This window comes from Polyergus mexicanus, unplaced genomic scaffold, assembly GCF_030449975.1.
Source record: "Polyergus mexicanus isolate NDT 795.1 unplaced genomic scaffold, iyPolMexi1.0 SCAF_4, whole genome shotgun sequence".
Lineage (NCBI taxonomy): Eukaryota > Metazoa > Arthropoda > Insecta > Hymenoptera > Formicidae > Polyergus > Polyergus mexicanus.
Window position 1 is genome coordinate 10987359 of NW_027223324.1, and position 24583 is coordinate 11011941.

At 30.4% G+C, this 24583-nt stretch overlaps 1 protein-coding gene across 8 annotated transcripts; it reads right to left on the reverse strand.

Annotated features, from left to right (window-relative positions):
- Positions 1 to 13: 13 nt before the first annotated feature.
- Jupiter (microtubule-associated protein Jupiter) lies at positions 14 to 24006 on the reverse strand. 8 transcript variants are annotated; one of them, XM_070295166.1, is made up of 7 exons: positions 23884 to 23968; positions 23213 to 23531; positions 10522 to 10700; positions 7257 to 7633; positions 5803 to 5826; positions 4226 to 4306; positions 14 to 2473 (listed from the first exon to the last, which is right to left on the reverse strand). In XM_070295166.1, coding segments are annotated over exons 3-7 (669 nt in total). In that variant the 5' UTR covers positions 10524 to 10700; positions 23213 to 23531; positions 23884 to 23968; the 3' UTR covers positions 14 to 2288. The 8 variants fall into 8 exon arrangements, with proteins under 8 accessions (XP_070151267.1, XP_070151268.1, XP_070151264.1 ...); XM_070295167.1 differs by having other exon boundaries at positions 23213 to 23290; positions 23884 to 23895; XM_070295163.1 differs by lacking the exons at positions 10522 to 10700; positions 23884 to 23968 and adding an exon at positions 23979 to 24006 and having other exon boundaries at positions 23213 to 23290.
- Positions 24007 to 24583: the final 577 nt, after the last annotated feature.

The following is a 24583-nucleotide window of genomic DNA, read 5'->3' on the forward strand; positions in this document are numbered from 1 at the left end:
CAAAGCAAACTAATTTGCTTATAAAATTTTATTCATCATTGTCAGAGTATAAAAAGACTACTTTTATGATAAATATATATTGTGTGTGTTATAACTTAATTTTACTCACATCAAACCACTGCGTAAAAATTTGCATAGAAAAAAAAACTAAACGTGCACGACTTTGCTATAAAATAAATACATTCAATTCATGTACTACACCCGCTATACTATCGTAAAAAAGCGAAATGATGACGAAAATATATTATAAAATATTATTATAAAATACATGATGTAAGAGTGGGAAACAAAGTATCGTCTCTAAACGCGCGCGCTTCATATAAATTATGCGATGACGATATTCCCTTTTTGATTTTCGTAAAATTTCTGATTGTGTGATACAGTTAAAAGTATGTTTATATTATTAAACAGAATCGGTATCAAAAATCGCGAGAAAAAATGAGGTGATATCTCTTCGTTGACCGTGTTCTTTCCGATATTAATAAATAGTTGATCAAGAAGGCACGAAGATAAAAAAGCACTTGATTTATTTAATGGGTTATACATAGTATAGCTTTATTTTTGGAAATAACACATGCCTACTTCTAATGTATAACTCCGACGTTTCCACAATCCTAATTTCATCATAAAACATTGCTGTTTTTTGTCCATTCCTCTGATTTATTTACGGGATTTATTTTTTTGTAACATTGCCACTAATCAATATAATACTCCATTCAAAATGTTCATTATCTTGCTAATTATTTTTACATGTAGACACATTTCAATATATCTTTTCTCGATATTTGGCAGAAGAAATTTTGAATGGTACAACGATCTTTTTCTTTCCTCACTCCTAATCAATGCCGTACTATATTGTGATAATCGCGATATTATAATTCTACGATCTTGGTACTGTTCTGTATATGTATATGTGAATATCATTGCCCTTCATTTCAAGGTGACAACGAATTCTCGTACATTAGACATGTGATTCTCTAAAATTTTATATGATTGAGACACAATATGCAACATTGGAAACGAGCAAGATACTGCGATACCTGATACGGCAGTCGTATTTCATGATAAGATGAGATTTCGAATCGAATAGAAAATATAAATAAAACAAATAAGCACTTTGATAAATATGAGTAATGTCTCATAAAACAAATAATTGAAATAATTTGTACAATATTTTCTTGCTTTTTGCTTTAATTTTAAAATAAACGTTTTTGTTTTCACTTCTCTCATCATGAACATTTATTCTTTTCTATTTATTTATAATGACTCATTATATATAAGCTGTTAATGAGGGAATTGCGCTTCCTAGCAAAATGATTTACAACTCGTGAATCGTTCATCGACCGACGCAACATTTCAGTCACGAAAAAATATACTTTACGCGCAATGATCGCTTTAACTACCTCTATACAGTTACGCGATAAAACTTGTACTAGAGTTGCTAATTGAAGGACCGGTAATTCACGCTCGAGAGAAACCCAGGACCGGTTTATGCTCATGTTTTCTACATGTTATTTCGTTTACGGCAAAAAAGATTATAAAAATTCCACTTAAATACTTAAAAACTATTATTAATTGTCAGTTAAATATTTTATAATTTATCTTTTTTAAAATATAGAATTCGCGCGTTACACATGACTGAAATCTAGGATTTAAAAATCCAAAATTAAATATGATAAAGATTTTTGATCGAATTGCGTCGTTGAAAGAATTTTGCTCGTTTCTGCGTTGCAGATATTCGGAGAATTGATGATTTTATTATTATTATAATATTTTCGTCCGTCCTTATATATATATATATTAATCCTCTCGATCTTCCTAATTGTGAATATCATGTTATATTGAATATCTTCGTTTGAATACTGGAATAACTGATTATCACCATGTATTTAGGTCTGAATTAATTCAAGAATGATTATTGGCGGAAATAGTTATCCAAAAATCAAAAGGCCTATAAATGTTATTATTGCTCCTCTCTATGCATTTCTTTGAATAGTACAAAGCAAAATGATGTCAATCTACTAAAACCCACTATTTATTTCGTCTGTCTTACAATTCTCTCTTTTTTGGATTCTAGAAAAAATATAGAAAAGTATACCCATTGCTATAAAGATATACGATATATAAATAGACTTCTATTTCGGGACGTTTTACGGACAACAATTCGAAGATCTTATAAGAGATAGTGGGCTTTAATGAGTTAAGAATAACAGAGCTGAAAGAATTAATCAGAACATCTCAGAATATCTCGGGAAAGGAAAGAAAGCGACTGATGATGACTTTGCCCTTTACCAGAGTCCAGATGAATAGCCACCAGGTGGGATGCGGGTACGCGGCTTTGCTGCCGCTGGCGACGTATCATTCGACTTTTCGCCACTACTGCTGGAATTCGAGCTAGCAATTCCGTTCTGCATGGCTGGTCCGTTTTTCTGCGTCTCAGACGTATAGCCAGTTCCAGTTACCGGATTGCCATCTGCGAAAAGGATTGCTTTCGTTAGTCGAATTGCTGGGAATAAAATCTGATTGCCAATTCTAAAATTCAAATTATTCATCAATCTTCTAATATCCCACGATCGATAGATTGTGTTAGAACTGTTGAAAGCAAATTATAAAAATTTTCATTGTCAGTTATAAGTAAAATTTTTGAATCTGTTATAAATAAGTCATATTCTCTTAAGTTTCAAACGAACCTTAAAACCTTATTTGCCAAAAACGGATATCTGATAACGATAAGTCATGCACAAATAAATCACACGCATTCAATACTGAAAAATAAAATAATCATTCTTAAATTGATTCAGACCTTAATATACACACATATGTGTATTTTATCATATGTAAATTTAGATATTTTAAAGTTGAATCTTGAGAAAATTTATATTGTTCAGTTTTTCATATTATATACTTTAATTTCAAATTTCAAATTTAATTTAAATTACAGAAATATTTTTATTATGTACACATTATTACGTGCTATCTTCAAATTCATATATTATTACTTATAATTCAACACTAAAAGATATGTTTAAACTTGCAACTGATACATCTTCAAATGTCATTCCTTGATTTATTTTCTTAAATATGATGATATTACTTAAGAGTCCATTTTGAGGGAAATGGATACAAGTAGCTTTAATCTTGCAGGCAATTAAGCACACAATTCAAACAATCGTAAATCTATCAAATAGCAAACAGAATTAACATGTATCGCTTGCAAATTAAATTAACATCTGAAATAAGATACAAAAAGACAACAATATGTATTATTTGATGAAAATCAAACGCAAACACAAAAAGAGCTCGCAGAACAACTTGGAGTGGACTCGAGAAGCTATTACTTTTTGTTTAAAACAAATGGGAAAAATACAAAGAAAAAGCAAATGAATTCTGCATGTACTTAGTATCGACGAAAAAAAAAACGCTACGATATAGCTATATTTTCGTTATCAAGATTCAAAGAAAAGATTTTTTTTTTGTATTAAATTAATACGGAAAAGTAGATCCGCTATGACAAATCCAAACGACAGAAATCATGAGTGATCTGCAAATAATTAGCAATTTCAACAACAAAATGAAATATTTAAACCAAAAAAAATTCTTGTGCATTTAATGCGATATAAAGGAAATTTTATATTCTGTTATACAGCTTGGCGGAACAATCACAACTGATCGCTATAAGCAACTACTCATTAATTTAATGAATTGCAGAATAAGAGGCAATATATAGGAAAAGAAACGAGGAAGATGATTCTGCTTCATGACAACGCTCGTATCGTAGACATAAAGACAACGTAGGAAGTACTTTTTAATCTTAGCTGGAAAAATTTGCCACACCCAGCGTATAGACTTGACTTCAATGGATAACATCATGGATATGTATTTCAAAACTGTCGAATAAGTGAAAAAATGTATCGACGAATTCTTCTGAAAATCTGACACGCATAACTTCGAATTTCAGTCAACTTTAATCGTAAATATTAATTAAAAAATTAAATGTAGAATTATCATATTTAACGCAAGCGAGATTTAACTTATAATTCACTATAAAATTTATATATGCATTGCTGAATCAACACTTTTATCAATTAAATATTTTAGAATACAAAATACATCTTGTTATTTGGCCATTAATGTTGAAAATATCGTTGAGAAAAGGATCAGGAAGGGACTTTCTAAAAAGAAGATAAAGGATTCAAGAGAATATCGGATAATTAGAGAACATTACCTCTACATTTTCGTGGATTGCACCTCACAGGCGTCACCTCAATTCCGTCTCCGGTGACCGGGTTGCGCGTTGGCAATCCTCCTATCGAGGGATGCGGCGACGGGAGTGCAGAGCGGACCCATGCCGTTTGCACACCATGTCAATAGCCATTTTCATCGCCACGTGCGTACATACAAAGCGACCAGAGCCATTTCACCCCATGCATCGTAACACCATCGCAAATCCATAATAGTAACCCAAACAACTTGTGTTACTACGCGGTAAATCGTACAGACGAATCGTAGATACTTACATACTAAAAATTTACATAAATCTCATAATAATTCTACGTTAGAAACAAATATTTTTATTTTAAATTTTTATATAGTTTAGATAATTTTATATATTATTATCTCAATAAACATACCTACACATATATATACACACAAAAACAAAATATATTTTAATTATCTCAGATTCTTAGATTCGTCCGTACGATAAAAATTAAATTAAAAGCAAAGTAGAAACGTCTGTGTTATGAAAAGAAATTGTCATAAAAAAAAGAAATAAATATTTATAGTAACAAAATACGAAAACTAAAATAATGATAGTATTATGAGGGAGAATTGTATATTATATACGGATTATGTAAACAGAAAAAAAAATTTTAGAACAATATTTTTATTTCGGCTGATAATGTTATGCTATCAATGATCTTTTATATAGTAATATGTCGTATCTGATGTTATCATTTTTATATTATCATTATTTGTTATCATTATTATAAAAAAACTTCTTTTGATCGTGCGTGTCTGTGTTAAACAAACCGAAAATTGTTATGAATAAAGAAAATTGTAATTGGTTCTGATAGTGCATGTCGCTCGCAGTGCAAAAATTTGTGAATGACGTCTTGCAAACGACATTAAATACTTTATCTCCTTTGCAAAATTACTTCTCAAAATTATTTTGTTCAGCGATGAATTTACAATCCATACACACAATGTACCTTCTTAATTTGCCAAATTCATTTATAGAAACAAGATTGTATGCGTATACATCGACAGGGTAATTAATTATTATATTATATTCAATATATGTATATAACATATATTTTTCTTCTTACTATACTTTGCAACAATGTCGTTTACTATACAGTTCATTGTACTATGAGTAAATCGTAGTAATGAATATAATATAAATAATAATTTAATGCAAAGCGAGATATAATATTATTTAAAGCAGAATGTATACGATACGAACTTAAGGCCTAACATAAATAATATAGTATGTCTAACTCAAAATATGTGTTTTTATTTTTGGGACAGGCTCTAGAATAATAATAATGTCGAAAAAGTTTTCTAATGATGAAAATTCTCTGTAAAAATTACCACCGTGTTTAAATCACACATTTCTTTTACGATAATGATAATTTTATTGATTTCCGCGCAATAATTCTCGATGAGGGAGAAAAAAAAACTTCTATTATTTTCGTCATATTATGAGAAATTATTTTCGAGTGACTTCGCATCTAATTATGATCAAAGAAAATGTGATGGTGTTGCGTGTCATCTAATTGAATGTCGATGTTACACACTTACGAAATCGTTTCTTTCTCCTAAAAGCTGCTTGCAAATAATTCAAGGAAAATGGCATATATTAAAAAGCTAGACAATAATATAAAGATCGTACAATAAAGTTCATGTAAAAATTCTTTAGTTATATTAATAGGTCAAAGAGCAATAGTTTGATTTGTGTAATGAAAGAATATCCGTTTCGCGTTAAACTAAAAGATCTTTGCGATTGATCTTGCAGGCATAAGATTTTATAAATAAAAAATATATATTTTATAAAACAAATTCTGATACACACTATAGCAATGTTTTTTTTTATGCCAAAGGTAGAAAAATTGTTATTAAGATGTAAAAATAGCCGACATAATTTTAACAAATGTAAATGTAAATTGTTACAGAGAGATTAGATGTTCGTAATTGTAGCAAAAAAAGATATTTTTCGTCGTGATAAGAACGTAATATTCAATACAAAGAATAAATTTTACGACAAAAACCTATGACACACATATTTCAACTTAGATCAAAGTCATTGGCCTTAATATTCGGACACGTTTTATAAAAAAAAGCGTCTGATTACGAATGCGAGAACAACTTAGAAAATCCCGGGGCGGATTAATATTTTCCATTGATAATATATATTAATTACCTTTATTTTTCCATACTAACACAACATACTTAAAAAGAAGGATATTTCGTTTCTTTTAATATTCGAAAGTGAAAAATTCATACAAAATATCATAAATTATAGTTAGCAAAAAAAAAAAAAAAAAAAATAAATAAATAAATAAGCGTGTATCACGAATTATCATTCTTTTAAATGTAATATGTAATAATTAATTTTTTATTTTATAAATGTTATTTAACTTGTAATTTTATCGAATGGCTATTTAAATACCAATAATAATGTAATATGATTTTATTGAGAGAAAGTATTAGGTTAATGCAAAAGATTTGTCGGTTTTCTATTAAGAAAGAGAAAGAGAAAGAGAAGGATATCAATAAAGTTAATGATTTCTGATTCATAAGCAAAGATGACGAATTCTGCTTGATCTTATTTATATGTATATATATTTCGATCATATTTCTAAAAAGTCTTCTTTTTCTTATATAAACAAAGTGTATTGAAATTGATAGTGCAAGCATATTAATAAAAATAATAATTATTTTAATAAAAATTACTTTGAAATTATAGGGTGTTCCGCAAAGAATCGATTTTAATGTCAACAGTGTATTTTGGAGATATTTTCCAACAAACATGTCACATACATATATGCTCTATTTTTCTTGATACATTATAGAACAACAAAGAGAGAGTTAATTATTGTTTATATAGAAGATATCGTTTTTATCAATAACACCCTGTATGTTATTTTAGTTGTTGAGAAATATGACATACCTTTTGCATCAACTTAATAGATAGATCACTTCTGTCCATCCCGGGACAATTCGCCACTACTTCTCCGTTCGTGCTTGACTTTTACCTGTGACATCGTTGAACGAATTATTGCCGTTGCTAGCAAAGCCATTAGCAATATTTGGCAATGAGTTGTTGCTGTTTATGCTCTTGGTGCTCGACGATAGCGTCGAAATCGACGATCCCCCGTTGAGGAAATTATTGTTGCCCTTGTAATTTTTTGCGTTTGGAGTGGGTGGGGCATCGGGAGGACCAAACAGACGATTGTATGAATCATTACCGGGTTTATTAGACCGCGGTGACAGGATGGCATGCGTGTTATCGTTGGCGTTGCCGAAAAGCGCCGAGCCCAGCTGGGACTGATTATGGGTCTTGACACGGCGCGGACTCGTCTCCTCTGCGCCGAAAATGTCGCTGCTACCACCGCCAGGCGGCTTCAATACCCTGGAACAATAAAAACAATACAATTAGCAAAAAAATTCAAGAATATAAGATTAAGAATTCGAGATCAAGATTAAAATTTAAAAGTAAAATTTGTACACATTCAAAAATAATATTCTCAAAAAGGTTTAGATAAATTCTGTTAATATCTACCAGTTCCTTGATATCCAATCAATAAGGCAAGGACTCTAAAAAGATTTGGTTCTAGATAGATACATTTGTAAATGTATACATTAATCGATATTTTCAGATAATGTCGCAAGTGTCGTTTTTCTTTCAAAGAAAAAAATTAACGACACACAAATGCTGACAATAGTGAAATCAGCATAGGAGAAATCGAATCAAATCAGAACCATATTTTTAATTCCATCAGCAAACTAATATGCCAACAAATTAGCAGGCGGAGACCGTAGGCGATATAAATTATGAATGTACCATATATCTGTCCTGATTTCCACTTAACAAAGTACAGTACGTGTGGCACGTGCGTGCATTGTCGCGTGCTTATGAACACAAAAAAAAAAAAAAAAAAAAAAATCAAGTAGAGAAGATTGGAACAAACCTAGTAATTAGGAATGTGAAACGCTCACGCTCCTTCCCCCTTTCCTCCCATTTTCTAGCTGTCTCACAAAAAAGAAGTTGATGGGGAGTGGTTCAATTAGAATCGCAATTTTCATTAATAAGGGAATGATGCATTCTCGATTTTTTAATTACTCGAGAAATAGCTTGCTTCGAAATAAATCGCTCTCTTATAAAATTAATAATACCCGTAACAACACATCTTCTCCAGAGGACATCCGGAGAGTATCCAGAAGATATCCAGTGGATATTAAATATCTATCTGGATAACCTCTGGATGGTTTCATGTGTGCTGTTAGGGACATACACAAAAGCTTTGAATTAATTAATAAACTATATTATTAAAAGAAAAAGACATTATTATTCGAACTGTCGTCTGAAGAGAATAACTTTGTAATTATTATTTTGCAAACAAATTTTTTTTAAATTTTTTAAGATAGAAAAATATATATTTTTATTGGTGCACTATTTTCGGTAATGTATAAAAAAATGTGTAATATATATAAGTGCTGAGTAATTATAAAAAAAAAATCGTACCGCTCTACTTATCTCAAGTTAATAAATAATAATAAGAAACCGTTAATTCTCGATCTAGGAAATGACTTTTACATTTAATTAATCATATAACTTTTATTTTGCGATGTTATGTATCATGCGTTGCACCATCATGATGATGAATGGACATTTCTACATTATTACATCTGGATTACATATTAGAAGTTAATTGAAATGTTAATAAGCGGTTAGATTTTACGAAACCTTTCTTTATGATCCGCTGCTTCATTAATGCAAAATGTATCATTATTGAACATATTTAAAAGTCTGATAAAACTATAATTTTTTCAATATTAATGTTTATTCAGAATCAATAGAATCATTGTAAATTTTTAATTATAATACTAAATTTTAAAAAATTATCTATGAAACATGACACTCAAAATTGTAAAAAAGTTATTTAATAATTTTATTGATAAAATAAAACTGAAAAGATTATGAAATAAAATATTTCTCTTGTGCCTTTGACAGATATATTGCGACAAGTGTCATGTTAAAAGAATCAAAGAATTAAAATATTCCCAAAAAATAGATCAGAATGTCACAATTTTATTTGTAGCATCATAACAAACATCGATTAATCTCGCAGGAGTTCGCCGGATGGCACGGGGCTAGTATTTCGGCGAATATCAAGGCGATGAGGTCGTACCATCAGGTACGATATCGCTTATATTTGACATCGATCTGTCACGACATAATTCGGTGCAAAAGAAAGAATAAGTAGAGAGATGATACGCGGAATAAAATAAATCGATTTACAACGATAAGCATGAACTTTAAGAAAGAAAAACCAAATTTAAAATAGTAATAATAATCGTTCATTTTCCAGTCAACTTCTATGTAGAAATCCATCTGGATAAACTGTACATAACATTGTTCGTAATCTTTTGCTACAACATAAAAAATAATTTATCGTGCCATATATGAATAAGAAAAATAAAATACAAATAAATGTCATAATATTGTTAAAAATATATTAAATTTAAGATGTTATGTATTAATAAATTAATAACGTGATATAAAAAAATGGATATTCTCTCTTTCCAATCTAATTTAGAAAAAAGCTGTTGTGTAACAAGAATTTAATTTAATATTTGAATTAACTTCAAATTAGTCAAAGAATCTTCGATGAAAAAAAAAGTATAGTGAATCTAAATCCCGCATATTTTGCAACATTTCTTGAATAAAAGTCAATGATAAGATCATTATAGTTCTTTTGATAATAGAGTCGAACAATTTGTTTTACGAAATCGACTATATTATGCGATCATTGATCCGATCGCGATCATCGATTTTGCGAAATCGCATGAATCACCATAACGTAACATCATCATTACATAAACTCACAGAATTGACAACCGATGCAGCTCGTCATTGTTCTCGCAAAATAATGTAAGTAAGTAAACACGCTAATTAGCTGTCAGCCATAAACAGATATGTGTGAATCGGCGGATACTGTCATGCTTGTATTAATGCGCCTTAATACGTTATTTTAATAATAAGTCTCGCATTCCCCAAGAAAGATCGAAAGATTACAGAGTCATTTCTATGGAGTAATTAATTTTTTTCGAATTACGCTTAGTTAATCGATCGATTAACTTAGTATGGCGCAAATAAATCTTGGGAGAATTTTCAAAAAGAAAAGAAAATTTAATAGAAGATTTTCGGACCGTCTTTAACTGTCAAAAAGATAAAAGTAAATATGTTATACAAACGATAAGATATAGTTAGAATATTGCGCATAAGAAAATACATACATAAAATATGAGTTACGATATCCAAGAACTGTCAGAAAATCCTGCGCACATCAAATGTGGTAGGTCTCCCATCGGTTCCAGCCGTTAGGACAAATACACCGGGAACGCATTGTCTGAAAGTGTTCTCCAATGTTCACACAATGAGGTGTTCATGTGCAATGAAGTGTTCAAGTGCAATGCTAAACCAAAATCAAAACGAAAATTACATAATAGTTAGAGCAATAAAAAATAAAGACAAAAAAGGAGAACGCACGAATCCACAGAGAGCCAAGAATAATTAAAAACGCAATCGTCAAATCATACAAAAATTTATTAGCAAAGAATCGCGATGTTATGTACGATATGAATATAGGGTGGATATAAAATAGAGAATGCGATAGAGAAATATATGGCGACGATCGACGCAGCTTATTATTATCTTTCAAGAAGAATTCGTCAAATAGCCTAATCACTGATTGATAATTACATATGAAAGTTTCTCTGTTTTGTTTAAACTGTCATATTCTTGACAAAACAAAAATTCTAGATCAGGGGCTTAAATTTAAAATGAAGCCATTCAAAAACTCAAGAATCAATGAGAGATTTTTTTTATCTTGGAAATATATTCATATTCGTCATTTTTGTATTATATGTCAAAACGTCTACGTACAGTTAATAATTTTTTCAAATATTTCGCATATGTCGAGCAGATTACAAAGAAACCAGTCGCGCCAGGGATCGATCCGTTTATCATTCGAAGACAAAATCGCCACTATATCAAGCTTCTATAGAAAAAAGCTTTATAACGGAAATATCTCGACGGCAGAAGAAGATACACCAATATACTTATTAAAGCCGATAAGCTAAATATCAGTCTTAATCATACGATCGAGACGATATCACATGTTCGTAATAAGTATTGCCAGATTGAATCAAATACAGATATATGTAGAAGAATGTTCACTTTATGCTTTATATTCTCTTTCTCTCTCGGCTTTTCATACATATATTTTATACATATCGTAATAAATGTCGATTTTTGTAAAATAGTTATTAATATAGAAAGCAATAATTCAAATTTCTTATCATCAAAATATATAAATAATATATATAAATAAATTCGAGTAAATAATTCGGATCAATTAGTTCGCAATAAAACTATATGTTATCTAGTCTGTGCACGAAGAATAAATGACTCTTAAATGACAATATAATAACCTGCATGAAAACTCATTTAGAATACATAAAATCATTAATTAATTCTCAGTTCAAAGTCTTTTCAGCTGATCTCGTACCTCAACAAGAAAGCCGCGATTAATTCAAGCATTCGGCACGAAGTCATTATTAATATGACGCGCGAGACGAATTTTGCAACATCTGTAATTTTTCATTGCGAAGTGAATACAAAACAGCAAGTGGTTCTACGGTACTTGGATTCTGCCAAGCATAACATAAATGAGGACAGAAACCCGTAAGATGACCGTCATCATGGTCAGACAGTTAATGCTCTTTTTACCTACTTTTTATCCCCTTTTTAGAAAACTCAAATAGAAAATTTCATCGAGTATGGACGTGAAAAATCATTGCAATTATATCTACGTAACAATTCATATCCGTTTATAAACACGGAGCAATCATATCCGTACAATAACTCGCGCTTGCGCGCGAACTAACATGTTGATTACGCGAAGATATCGATCACGATTCTAATAAACATCAATTGTATAAATCTTTCGGTCAGCAAGTCATTTATATTCGCGCAGATTTTTTCGCAAAGGTTGAATCATAGTACGTCGACATGACACAATGTACGTAGTCATTCCACATCTACAAAAAATTACTCTCATCAATTAATATCGGGGAATCTAATCAATTATGTATTATATATCTCAGCCAAAACATATAATTCTTATAAATGAAATATTAAATTTATTATTTAAATTACAAAGTTTCTCTCGAGCCTTGACGAAAAAAATGTTGCAAATTCGTTGTTAACTGTGATGTTATAATTGCAAGCTCTTAATTACACGAAATTATCATAACTCCAAAGGATTATTTTGTAATAAAAATAACATTTATCTTATCTCTAAAAATTATTAGTAGATAATTTTTAAATTAAGGAAAAAAATAAAAATATATGAAACAGAATAGTAATATGAAATGAACACTATACTCTCATATAGCGCCTCTCTATAAATGTTCATTTCTCAAAAATACGGAAAATAATATTTTCATATATGCATATGGTAAATTCAGCGTCAAACGTTCTTTAATTTATGTGCTTATAAAAAATCCAAAATTTATAAAATTACTAGCGTAAAGCGGAGATATTTTGAAAAATATCATGTTTTCGAAAAATTGAAATGAATAAGTTATAAAGAGCAATAAAGCTTTTTTTATTTCAGAATTTCGCCGATATTTGTAAAAAAAAAAAACTATATATATCTCGAATTATTTTCAACGATTATTTAAATTCTTGAACATCCAAAAAAGAATGAAAAGATACGAGTCTCTTATTCTGCTTTACAACCCCAAGCTTATCGGAGAGGAACTGTCATATATTTTTTTGAGAGAAAATAATAAATATATAAAAAAATTAAAATATAAAATAAAGAAGATAAAAAAGATTTTTAGAATAATATTAAATAATAAAAGTGGTAAAATATATCTAAAGAGACTTGTATGTTCTTTTATTACTGAAAAGTTGTAGAATAAGAAATCTAGAAGCAATATGATCTTCCTGCTTATCTACAACCGCATATTATTTTTGCTATCAGTATATTTTAGAAGGAAACGGCGTTTCCTGAGAAAGATATCTTGATAATTTATTACATAGAAAATACGAAAATGAGGGCGATCATAAATTGACGATTAAATATGATTAACTTATTTCCACAAAACAATTTCAATATCTGTTTCTATAATTAATATGATGATTAAACTTATTTCTGCGATTTTATCTTGTGCTCAATAAATGTTGATTGACAGAAAGAAAGATTACGGAGATTTCCATAAATTTTATATGATTTGCTGATCATATTTTATGTTATTTGCAACTTATTCCCATAGATGTCTTATTATTCATAAAAGAAAATATTTTATTGACCATATCTACAGCAACATCTATAATATATAAATCGTTATTAGAGCGCAATATTTTACTTGTATCTCTGAAAAAACTATCGGCTGAATGTAAATCGATTAAACTTGTTGTCATAATTAATGGAACAACCGCAAGTTTCACTATATTTTTATATCTTTACACGATCTTATAAATAATCGGTTTAAATGCCACTTATATCTTAACCACGATTGGTGATATCCATTCTATAATATCTCTTGCAATTAATAAAAAAATCTCGGGTTCTAAATCTTAACCAAATCGCAACCAAGGAAGAAAGAAAGAGAAAATTAAGCACGCGTTGAGAAATTTTTATTACCATTTCGAGTATCATGCGCAGTTTTAAAAACTTTTATTATGATTGCAATTTCAACCCTCGACTATTATAATAAAATTTGGATGGCATATTATTGTTATCAAACCAATTAAAAACCCCTTAATAAATAAATAAATTATAAATAATATTATATACATATATATATATAGTAAATATATTAAAAATATAGTAAATTGTATAGTAAACTATATATATATATATATATATATATATATATATATATATATATATATATATAATTTATTAAATATATACAAATTACAAATACACATCTTTGGTGGAATAAAATTTAATCATTCTAATTAATATATTATAAAAATTAAATCTTTGTATGAAAAATTTGTTCTTCAAACTTATAAGTCTTTCGAGGAAGCTAATTTCCTCCGATATTCAAAATCAATACTAATCGAGGAAATTCGCTAAAATCCGAAAAATAAAACATTCATAATTGCAGGTTTTATATCGAATGGCGTCATACGAGTTCCGCGAAAGCGCATTAAAATGAGCGCAGTAATTTCGAGTCACTTAAATGCAACGAGAAATATCTTCCTGTTCCAATAACACTGTCTGTTGGATCAATGCGATAAAGTAGATGCACTGACCAGTATCCTAACATATCATTAGATACAATTAGAAATAATTCAACTTTCTTTGCTAAATAAGAACATCTTCTGAATTATACATTTCAAACTGTGAAATTCTAGTAGTAAATATGGGTTTATTAAAAAATATATTATTTAAGATCATCAAAAGATACATCACGATAAAATAAAAAAATTATAGAAAATAAATAGTGATTTTTATATAACAGATTTCATATATGTATTAAACAGACTCTTTAATAAATATTAGAAGCTAAGTGACAATTTAAAAAACTAGTATCACCTCGTCATTATTATTTTTTTCTTTTTTTTAATATATTTTACAGACAAAAACAAGCGTAGATTTGCTTTAGTAATCGATTATTTGTTGGTATATCCATTTTCTAATTCGAAAGTTACAACACACTATCGATCGATTGATTCCTCTCACATTTCTTTCTTTCACGAATAATAGGTATATATTTAAAAAAAAAAAAAAAATTAATGCGTAATGTTACGAAAGTGTCGTCTCTGAAAAGTCCGCAGCGCAATATGCTCTCTCTCTCTCTCTCTCTCTCTCTCTCTCTCTCTCTCTCTCTCTCTCTCTCTCTCCCCATACGCATACCCGTACACATATATACACAATCCTCAATTACCTTTTCTTCCCATATCCAACATTGTCAAGCTCGACGTGCCTGTAAGTTGCGTAAGTGGCCATGATAATCCCTCGGGACTGGATCTCAATCAGTCAGGAAAAAAAAGAGGTGTCTCGAAGCGATCGACTCTCCTCCCTGATGGCAATCACTCCTTTTTCGAAAAATGCAGACAGAACACGAATGCAAAATGCGAATTTAAATGAACGGATCTTTTTCTGCGAAATTCTTATATCTTTCACGGGGCTCGGATAATCACGTTCTTGGCTGCAGCTGCGAGAGTATTGCGGTGTTTAGTGTTTGCGATGTCAGTGCCACGAATTCGGGCAAGATACTGACGTTGAACGAAGATCCAGCAAGAGTATATAATGCCTCCTCCACCGGTGCCTCGTGCCTGTTTCTCTCCCTCTTTCGTCTCCGCTCTCTTCTCCCTTTGTTACTCTCTCTCTCTCTTTTTCTTCTTTTCGAATAAGAGCTGTTGCGAATAGCCACCACGACCGACTATCCTGGCAGTATGCATTTCCATTCCCGCGCATCCGCGGACTAGGAGACGTCGACGACGACGCCGACGCCGACGCCGGCGTCGTGCATTCACCTCAATCAATACGCTCAGCGAAACAGACCGAGTGGGAGGGCGAGAGAAAGGAGAGGAAGAGCCGGCATGTAGGTATCGCTCGTTGCACATGCACAGCACTGCACGTGCGGAGATAATAAGTACAGCGGGGGCCAGAAAACCCGAAGAGAACACGGAGCAGCGAGTAAAGAATTAAAGAGAGATTTGAGATTTCTCCCTTTTTTCTCTCTTTTTTTTTTTCGAAATAAAAAATTAGTGCATTTAGAATCGATGATGCATGGAAAGAGATAAAAAAAAAAATGATAAGATTTCGTGAAAAATGAGAGACGATATGCATACGTTTCAAAAATGTTTGAAGAAATTCCTTGTAAAGCGAATTTTTTTAGCGACTGTTTTGATATATATATATATATATATTGTAATTTAATTAATAAATTAACATAGTAATAATAATAACATTCTAACTATATTCGCCACAAGACTAAATGTATAGAAATGTTATAATTGTCATAATTTAATTCTCTATCTTCATCGATCTTTATCCTGTAGAAAAAAATAATTCAAAATGTTATGCAACGCAGGTAGATATAATCGCATATTATACCGCCTTATAGCGCGTGGATAATGCGTAACAAAATGTATCTCTATACTTGCAATGTCAAAAAATTCTTCTAACTAAGATATGCGACATAAAATATTATATACAGTTTTTATATATGACTAGTTCGTACTTAAATTTTTAAACTGCTGGCAAGCTGGTTTTCACAAAGGGGATAAACTGCAAATGATGAAACACGAAACGCGAATACGGCTTCCGTAGTCTGTTTTACGAGGGTTTCATTGCCGAGCTTCAGCGGAAGACCAAGAGGGTTGAATGGTCCACGCGTCACGACGGGACGCCCTTAGGAAAAAAATTTTTTTTTTTTTTTTGGGGGGGGCGGAGGGAGAGGGGTTCTAAATACTCTTTCTAATTGAGTGATTAAATTGCCATCGTCCCTTTGTCACGTGGATGATAAACGCATCAAATTACCGCCGACGATTCACTCTGTTTGGTAATTCTATCATGCTCCGATACGCGCACGTCCAATTTAATGGACCGAATTTTAATTTGACGCATGCCAGCCAAATTGTACGTAATTATCCGAATTTCGATTTTTCCTGCGCAAATTTATATTCTCAACAGGCTGAATCTTCGTATTACAATAATAAAAAAAAAAAAAAAGATTCCGAAAAATTGAAGGTAAAGATACAATAAATATAAATTTTTAAGAAAAAATTTACGAATTAAAATTTGACTCAGCATTTTTTTTTCACCGAACACGCGACCTATTTATGTATATAAAAAAAAACCCCACTAATTATACCGAGAAAGTCTTATTAATTACTTTTCGTTCATAAGTCAAGAAAGTTCTTCCTTAATCGTTTCCTATCTTAATATGATGTTTCAGAAAAGAAACATTTACTTAAGAAATTGTCTCCAGAATAATGTATTGTGCGATGAGTAAGCATTTATAATTGCAACAAACCGATTGTAATCGTACAAAATTGAGCCGTTACTTTGTTAAGAAACGTGAAGTTGCACATTTATTGCTTACAACAATTATTTTTTGTGGTTAATAGAATATTACAAAGCGCCTACTACACACGCGCCATGTATTAATTAATAAACAATTTTAAAAAATTCAGATTAAAAAATTTATAAATTATTTATCGCATATCATCGCTCTCCGTATCATTGCCCGATGCTTTCCCGAACTTCCTTTCCCTGTCTTGTTTATCCTTATCCTGTTCTTTACTGTTTTCTCATGGCACTCATTTGCGAAGGCACGATTTATCATATTAGTCGCTATGAGAAAACAGTAAAAGATGAACAAGAAGGAAAGGAAAATCTAGAAAAAGCATCAGGTAACGTACGGAACAAACAATATAATAAGTAATTTATAAATAATTTATCATTTATATAATTTTCATATAGACATATTGCTCGTTCTTCTTTTTTTCATTTTTCCCAATAGTGATTAATTCTAAATTATCGTAATGTGGCAAAACTGCATAAAAGGTAACACACCTTCGATTTTATTGCCAGTTAATTATTAGGGGAGATTCTTCTGAGTAATTCCCCGTAAGAAATTTGTAGGAAACGGTATTAGTTTAAGAAATATAACAAATTAAAGTTTCACATAGTTTTCATGCTTTCTTTATTATATAAAATAAAAGTTATTATAAAATAAAGTTTGTTTACGTTGTATTTGTGTAGAGCAGACGTGTAGAAAGTGTTCGTTTACACAATCACGGATAGATATACACTCATGGATGTGCTTTGTCAATCATATGTACAATATATTTCACTTATTTTTCACAGATCGTTAAAAGTTATCGTATGGAAAATAAAGCATTAATATAAGCAGAAGCATAAATTTTAGTTTTAAATTAAAAATAGGTTTGTATTAGATTATATCTTCCAGAAATGGGCCCCGCCCCCTCCCCCCCCCCGCCCCATAGGGGAGCGAAACCCACTGCGACCACGCATACACTTTCCCATCCACATAACAATTATAGGGTGGACCTCGTTTTTCGTGTTGTAAAGTATACGCGTAGATACAGTGGATTCCGCCTTTCCTACAGGGGGGGAAGGGAGGGGGGCGCTCCACTTCCGAAAGATATAATCTAACCCAAATCTATTTTCAGTTTTAAAAATACAGAGTTGGGTTGGGAAGAAAAAGGAATTTTTTTGGGGTAGGGGTGCGCCCCTCCCTCGTCCACGCATTCAATAAATAATATTTTTGAAGACGTGACTCAGAAATTCATGTAGTCGCATATTGAAAGCTGTTAACGAACTGCGAGAAATAGATGAAACACATTATTGACAAAAAATATCCCTGACCATGTGCCTATCCCGTAAATGTAAACAAACACTTTTTCGTCTGCTCTACAACAAACATCACTTTTTCTAATATTATAATGTCTGAAAAAAAGCATTAAAACACCGTGAAACTTCAATTTGCAGTATCTCCTAAATCAATGCCGCCCCCCTCATTTATTTCTTGCGAAGAATTATTTAGAAAAACCTCTCCTACAACATATTTAAGTGACGATTAAATAGGAGGTATATGTTATTTTTTATGCAGTTTTATTTATAATGTAACACATATTTAAAATATTCCTATTGAATATTCTTCCCTTAAATAATCATATTTATAATGTAAACTTTTTATTTTAATTTTAAAGATCGAAATAATGTTACTACTAACTAAAACATAATTTCAAATATGCAGATGCAAAAATTAAATTGTTATAAATTATTATTTAAATTAGTAAGTTAATATTATTAATAAAATTAATAATGTCTAAACACAAAAATTTTGTCTAAATAAACGTAACGAATACATTAATTACAAGGTGTAGCAAAAAATATTTTTTTCTTGATACGTATGTTTTTTTCTGTATATATATGTACAATCAAAACATATAAATTAATAATAATCCTGAAGGCTCACAATGTTAAATAACAATAATATTGTAGAGGGCTAATAGGAGCCGTGCGCAAGATAGAGGACGCAAAATAAATCTAAAGATTAAAATTAGTAATTCAAATTCATATAAATAAAATTAATTTCATATAAATTTAATTTAATTTCAATTCATATAAATTAAATCTTTTCTTTCATCGTAAGCAGTTATATACGGTTGTCGTTCCAGACGGTGTACAACATACCTAGAATGAGCGCATCACGCTGCAAAAGAAATGCAGAAGCTCATCAAAATAAAAGACAGTGGGCTAATATTAGATGGGATGCTAAAGCTCTGCGACATTTTACTTTTGCGATTATGCTACACTATGTAATCTGGTGTAAGAAAAGTGATGTTTCTCGGACAAAATATTTATCTATGTCGAAAAATTATTAATCCCAGAATAGAAACAGACCGTAAAAGAAGAAATTTGCTTATAAAAATGTCTGGAAGAACGAAATCTTTCGAACAAGTTGGAGATATTTTGTGTAAGAATTGTATATATAGAATAATCAATTTTCTCTCTACTAACCTAGCAAATAAATCCAATTCATAATAATAACAATTATTCTGGAAAGGAGTAACTCGAGATATAGTAAGATGTAATTGCTTCTACATGATTAAGCAAAATATCTCCGCTTTTTAATAATACAAGAAAGATCTTTCAGGAAGAAGTACGAAACGATTTGAAGAAACAAATGCTATAATTAATAAAATATTTAATTCAAGATAATAATTTTATTTTTATAATTCGAGATCTCATTGATATTTCTCTCAATATAATCATATAATATTATATTCTTCTCTTTAAATTTCTTTCTTTAAATTTTCCTTGGGTAACGACAAGTAAAAACGCAGAATAAGGATGTCGAATCTTGAGATAGTGACAATCTATGAATACCGTTGTTTTAAAATATCACCGGAAGCAATCGGTCCAAAGGCGGCCTTCGTAATGCTTCAGTGGAGCGAATAAGTATTAAGCAATCGAATGCGCTCGTAAATTGCGTCATAGAAGAACGATCTTACGTCAATATCGATCGACGGAAAAATAATCATCCAATTTTGCAACGGACGATTAATAAGCTGATCGACGAAGACGCCGATGCCGATGCCGAAGCTGATGGCGTCAACAGGTCCATCGTGCAATCGGATAGCAAGAATGTTTCTTAGCGTCGATTGTTTATAGACAAATGAGCGAAATGTGTAATTATAAAATTTAAAACGTTCCACATATATCCGATAGAAATCGATGAGAAAGTGGCTTAAATTAATAAATTTTAAGAATATTAATTATATGTATATATGTATATAGACTTTTACAATGAAAATAAGAGGTTTAAATAAATAAATATCAAAATTATCACCGACAATAATATATACATACATACACTTTTAAAATATATAGATAGATTTTTACAAATTTTGATATAACTAAAATGCTTTTATTATTTTTCACGTTTCATAATTTTGGAGTATTTAAAAAAAGATAATCGCTGGTTAATACGTGCGATTCTAGTAATCATTTGATTTTGCGATTATAAAAAATTAATTAATTTGAAAATATCCGCAGTAATCTTAATTCTCAGACCAGAGATAAAATATATATTTCATATGTACAAAAAAATTGAAATCGATCGATTACTTTTGGAAAAATCGTATCAACCGATAAGCCAATTAAGAAAACTTGACCAATCCAAATATTAGTGGCAATGAAATAATCCGAGATTTATTTCAACCAGGCAGATAGTGCATACAGATACACAAACCTCGTTGTTTATTACATGTAAAATCATTGCACATGGCACACAAGACATTTATATGTCTCTTGATATAGGGATACTCTATGTATAGAATAATTTTCGTTATCGTGCTCGTAGAGGATCGCCAAGAGTCTTGGAAGGAAGGAGGAATTCGCGAAAACGCCACGCATGCCGAAGCATGATTCCGGCCTTTTACTTCGCGTTTCTTTGTCCGAACACATACATGTATATATTATACATATATATATATATATATATATATTTCGTAGTATTTAACGCGATGGATCACGCGTAAAAGTATACACATGAGAGTCAAAAAGACGATAATTACGCGCAGATTAAGATAAGTAATTCTTTTAGTAATCGCTGATACGATATCTGACAAATCTTTCGACATTAATGAATGAAAAAGTATCGTCTTACAAATAAAGTTTACTAACTATAAAATTAACACAAACTACATTTATATCCATTAATATACACAGAGATGATATATTTCCATTATTAATTGAGATAACGGAATACAAGAAAAAACGGCTCTTTCCTGATGAAATAATTACGAACTTTAATTAAACGTAAGCATGAAAGATCATATAATTGCCTGAGTATATTTAGAGAGCCTCTTTTACAGCAGCGATCTCCTCTTTTTCAGAAATAGCAAAAGAGAAAAGATTTTTCTCTTTTTATTAGTTCTAAATATAAAACTTTCAATTTTTTAATTGTCAAACAACAAGAAATTTGTTTCATTTAAATTGTTGTAAAAAAAATCTAATTCTTATATATCATTGACAAAATTATCTCATACATTGCGCATATTTATAATTATTTTAAGTTTCTCATTAGATTTAATTTAGTCATTACGATTTCTTTTACATACTTATCATCATATTGCAATATTTAATTTTTTTTCTTCCCCTCTCCTCCCCCCCGAGAAAATAAGACTTTGGATATTGCAATATATGTAAAAAAAAAAAAAAAAAAAAAAAAAAAATCGCGATAACTAAAATTAAAAATCTAATGAGAAACTTAAAATAATTACAATGCGCAAAATGCATGTCAAATGTAACTTAACAAATGTCAAATATATAATAATGTTATGGGGAAATATATTAGAATCTGCGATTTATTATATCGGTAATTTATACGTCATAAATAATTAACAAACATATACATAATTCTCACGTGTTTTGGACTCGCGAGATTAATATTACGATCCAAAGTAATAACGCATCTCCAAGCTTTTAAACACGAAAGAATTGAGGAAAGAACGTAATAAGATATGCGAGCGAGCAATTTGTCAAATCATTTTCTTATATCTTATCGTTAGATATAATTCAGATAAATTCAGGTACGTAGCAATATGATTTCGTTTATACATTATTTTCCGGTACACCACTGGGAGCAGATGCACGTTTTACGCGATTGTATATATATATATATATATATACACATACATACAACTACCCCCACTCGTGCTACTCATGCGTACGTCTAGCATTTATGGAAGGGATTTTACGCCCTATTTCGAAATTCGCTATTACGGAGATCCAATGTAATATATAATTCATTTAATTAATTAGTCCTGTTTCTCCATTCTTGGCATATCCTGTCTCAGATAATAAAGATTTAATTCTTTGACTAAGAAAAAGAATTGCCAAGTAAAATGTTCGAAACAAGCAGACCCTTCCGGTCGTTGACTTGGTTTTTTTTTTTTCCGGGCCTGACAGATCATTCGATCCGAGCATACGCCTATGAAGCGCTTGATTTCAGGAAAGACTTTTGTCTTTCCGTTAACCTATATCTTTCTAGATCTGAATGTAACATATAACATATATATATATATATATATATAATATTGCTCAATCTTTTTTTAAATATTATTAAATCTAAAAATTACTTCAGATGTAAAGAGCTTTTTCAGATGCTCTTTCAGATTTATAAAATAAAATATTTTTTCAACAGTAAATTATTAATTTAAATAAAGTGCCAGACACGAATCTCGTGCTCTTATCTCTATATTATACCAAGTCATATAAAACCGATCGGCTATAAGAAGTAAAGTTAAAGCTATCAGATTCTCGAACAATTGTTAATAGATAGAAAATCGACAAACGCGAAGGAGTGCGAGCACGCGAATATATGCATTCATGCGAGTGGGAAAAAAAAAAGGACGCACCTGGTCTTGAATCTTTGCGTGTCGTCTTGACCAGCCCACATGTTTCTTCTTCGGGATAATTACCGTCTGCTTGATAACCTTGAAATACCAGAGCGGGGAGCTCTATTATCTCGATAAGAACGCACGCACACGAAACTCGTAACGACACGCGTGAACGCGAATGACGCAGGTCAAACTGAACACTGAATCATGCACGATGCACTCTCGCGCTTCTTCCGTTTAGAGTTTCGCATGAGTGCAAGGTAGTGAGAAAATAAAGAGAGAGAGAGAGAGGGAGAATGAGACGAAACGTGAGAGCAGGAGCGCGCTAATTGAGAGCCTGCAGAAAGAAAGACGCTAGATTGTATATGCATGACGGAGCGCAAAGTCACTGCAATTCAAGGAAAAGATTCGATATATAGAGGACATCCAGAATGTGATAACGACATGTTTTTATTTAACAGAAAATGACTTTTTTTTAAATATTTATTTTATTAAGATTTCAATTTAATTTTTTTTTTTTTTTATATATATATAATAATTTGTATAATCTTTTAGAATAATGATAAAGCTTTTCTCTGCAGTTCCTCTTATATTAAATAATATTTATATTTTAATACTTATATTATAACTGTAGGCGCAATAAATTAATAAATTTGATTATTACAAAGTATGAAATTTTTATTGCTTACTTGATAGAAACCTTCTTATCACTATATTTAACATTTCCTATACTTTTCTGTAAGGAAATAACTACTGACATTCTTTATTGTAACGAAATATATACCTGACTGAAGCGTAACTGCGTAACAGCGTCTGTTAAGCATAGACATAGTATGTATATCTAGACCAGACGACCAGAGAGAAGATATAATAGAGAACGGGAGCTATAGGTAATCGTGTGAGTGGAAACATCAGACGATTGGCTGTCATTGTCTATTCGCGCATGCGCAGTTTTTGATATTTAGTATTAGCAGTTTTATAGCAATAAAAATTTGTTGCAATAACAAGTTAACTGAAATTACTTTATTATTTGAATCATATGCAAATCGTTTATTGAATTTAATTATATATTTTACTTGTACAGTAATATAAACAAAATTTTTGTGATTTCTTTAAAGATTAAAATATATCGAAATTGATAATTTGATCATTAAGAAACTAATTTATTTTTAAAATAATTTGTGAACGTAAATTAAAATTTACCTTTATTAACACTCAAAGTTATAATTATTACATTTATTTATGGTTTAATTTTTGTCTACTTATATAATGCAAAATACGTTTTTTAATAAATTTTAACTGATTTTCTGTCATGACAAAACATTTATTAGATTTTTAAAAATCTGTATTAATTTTCTTTAAAATATATAACTTTATAATATTTTTTAC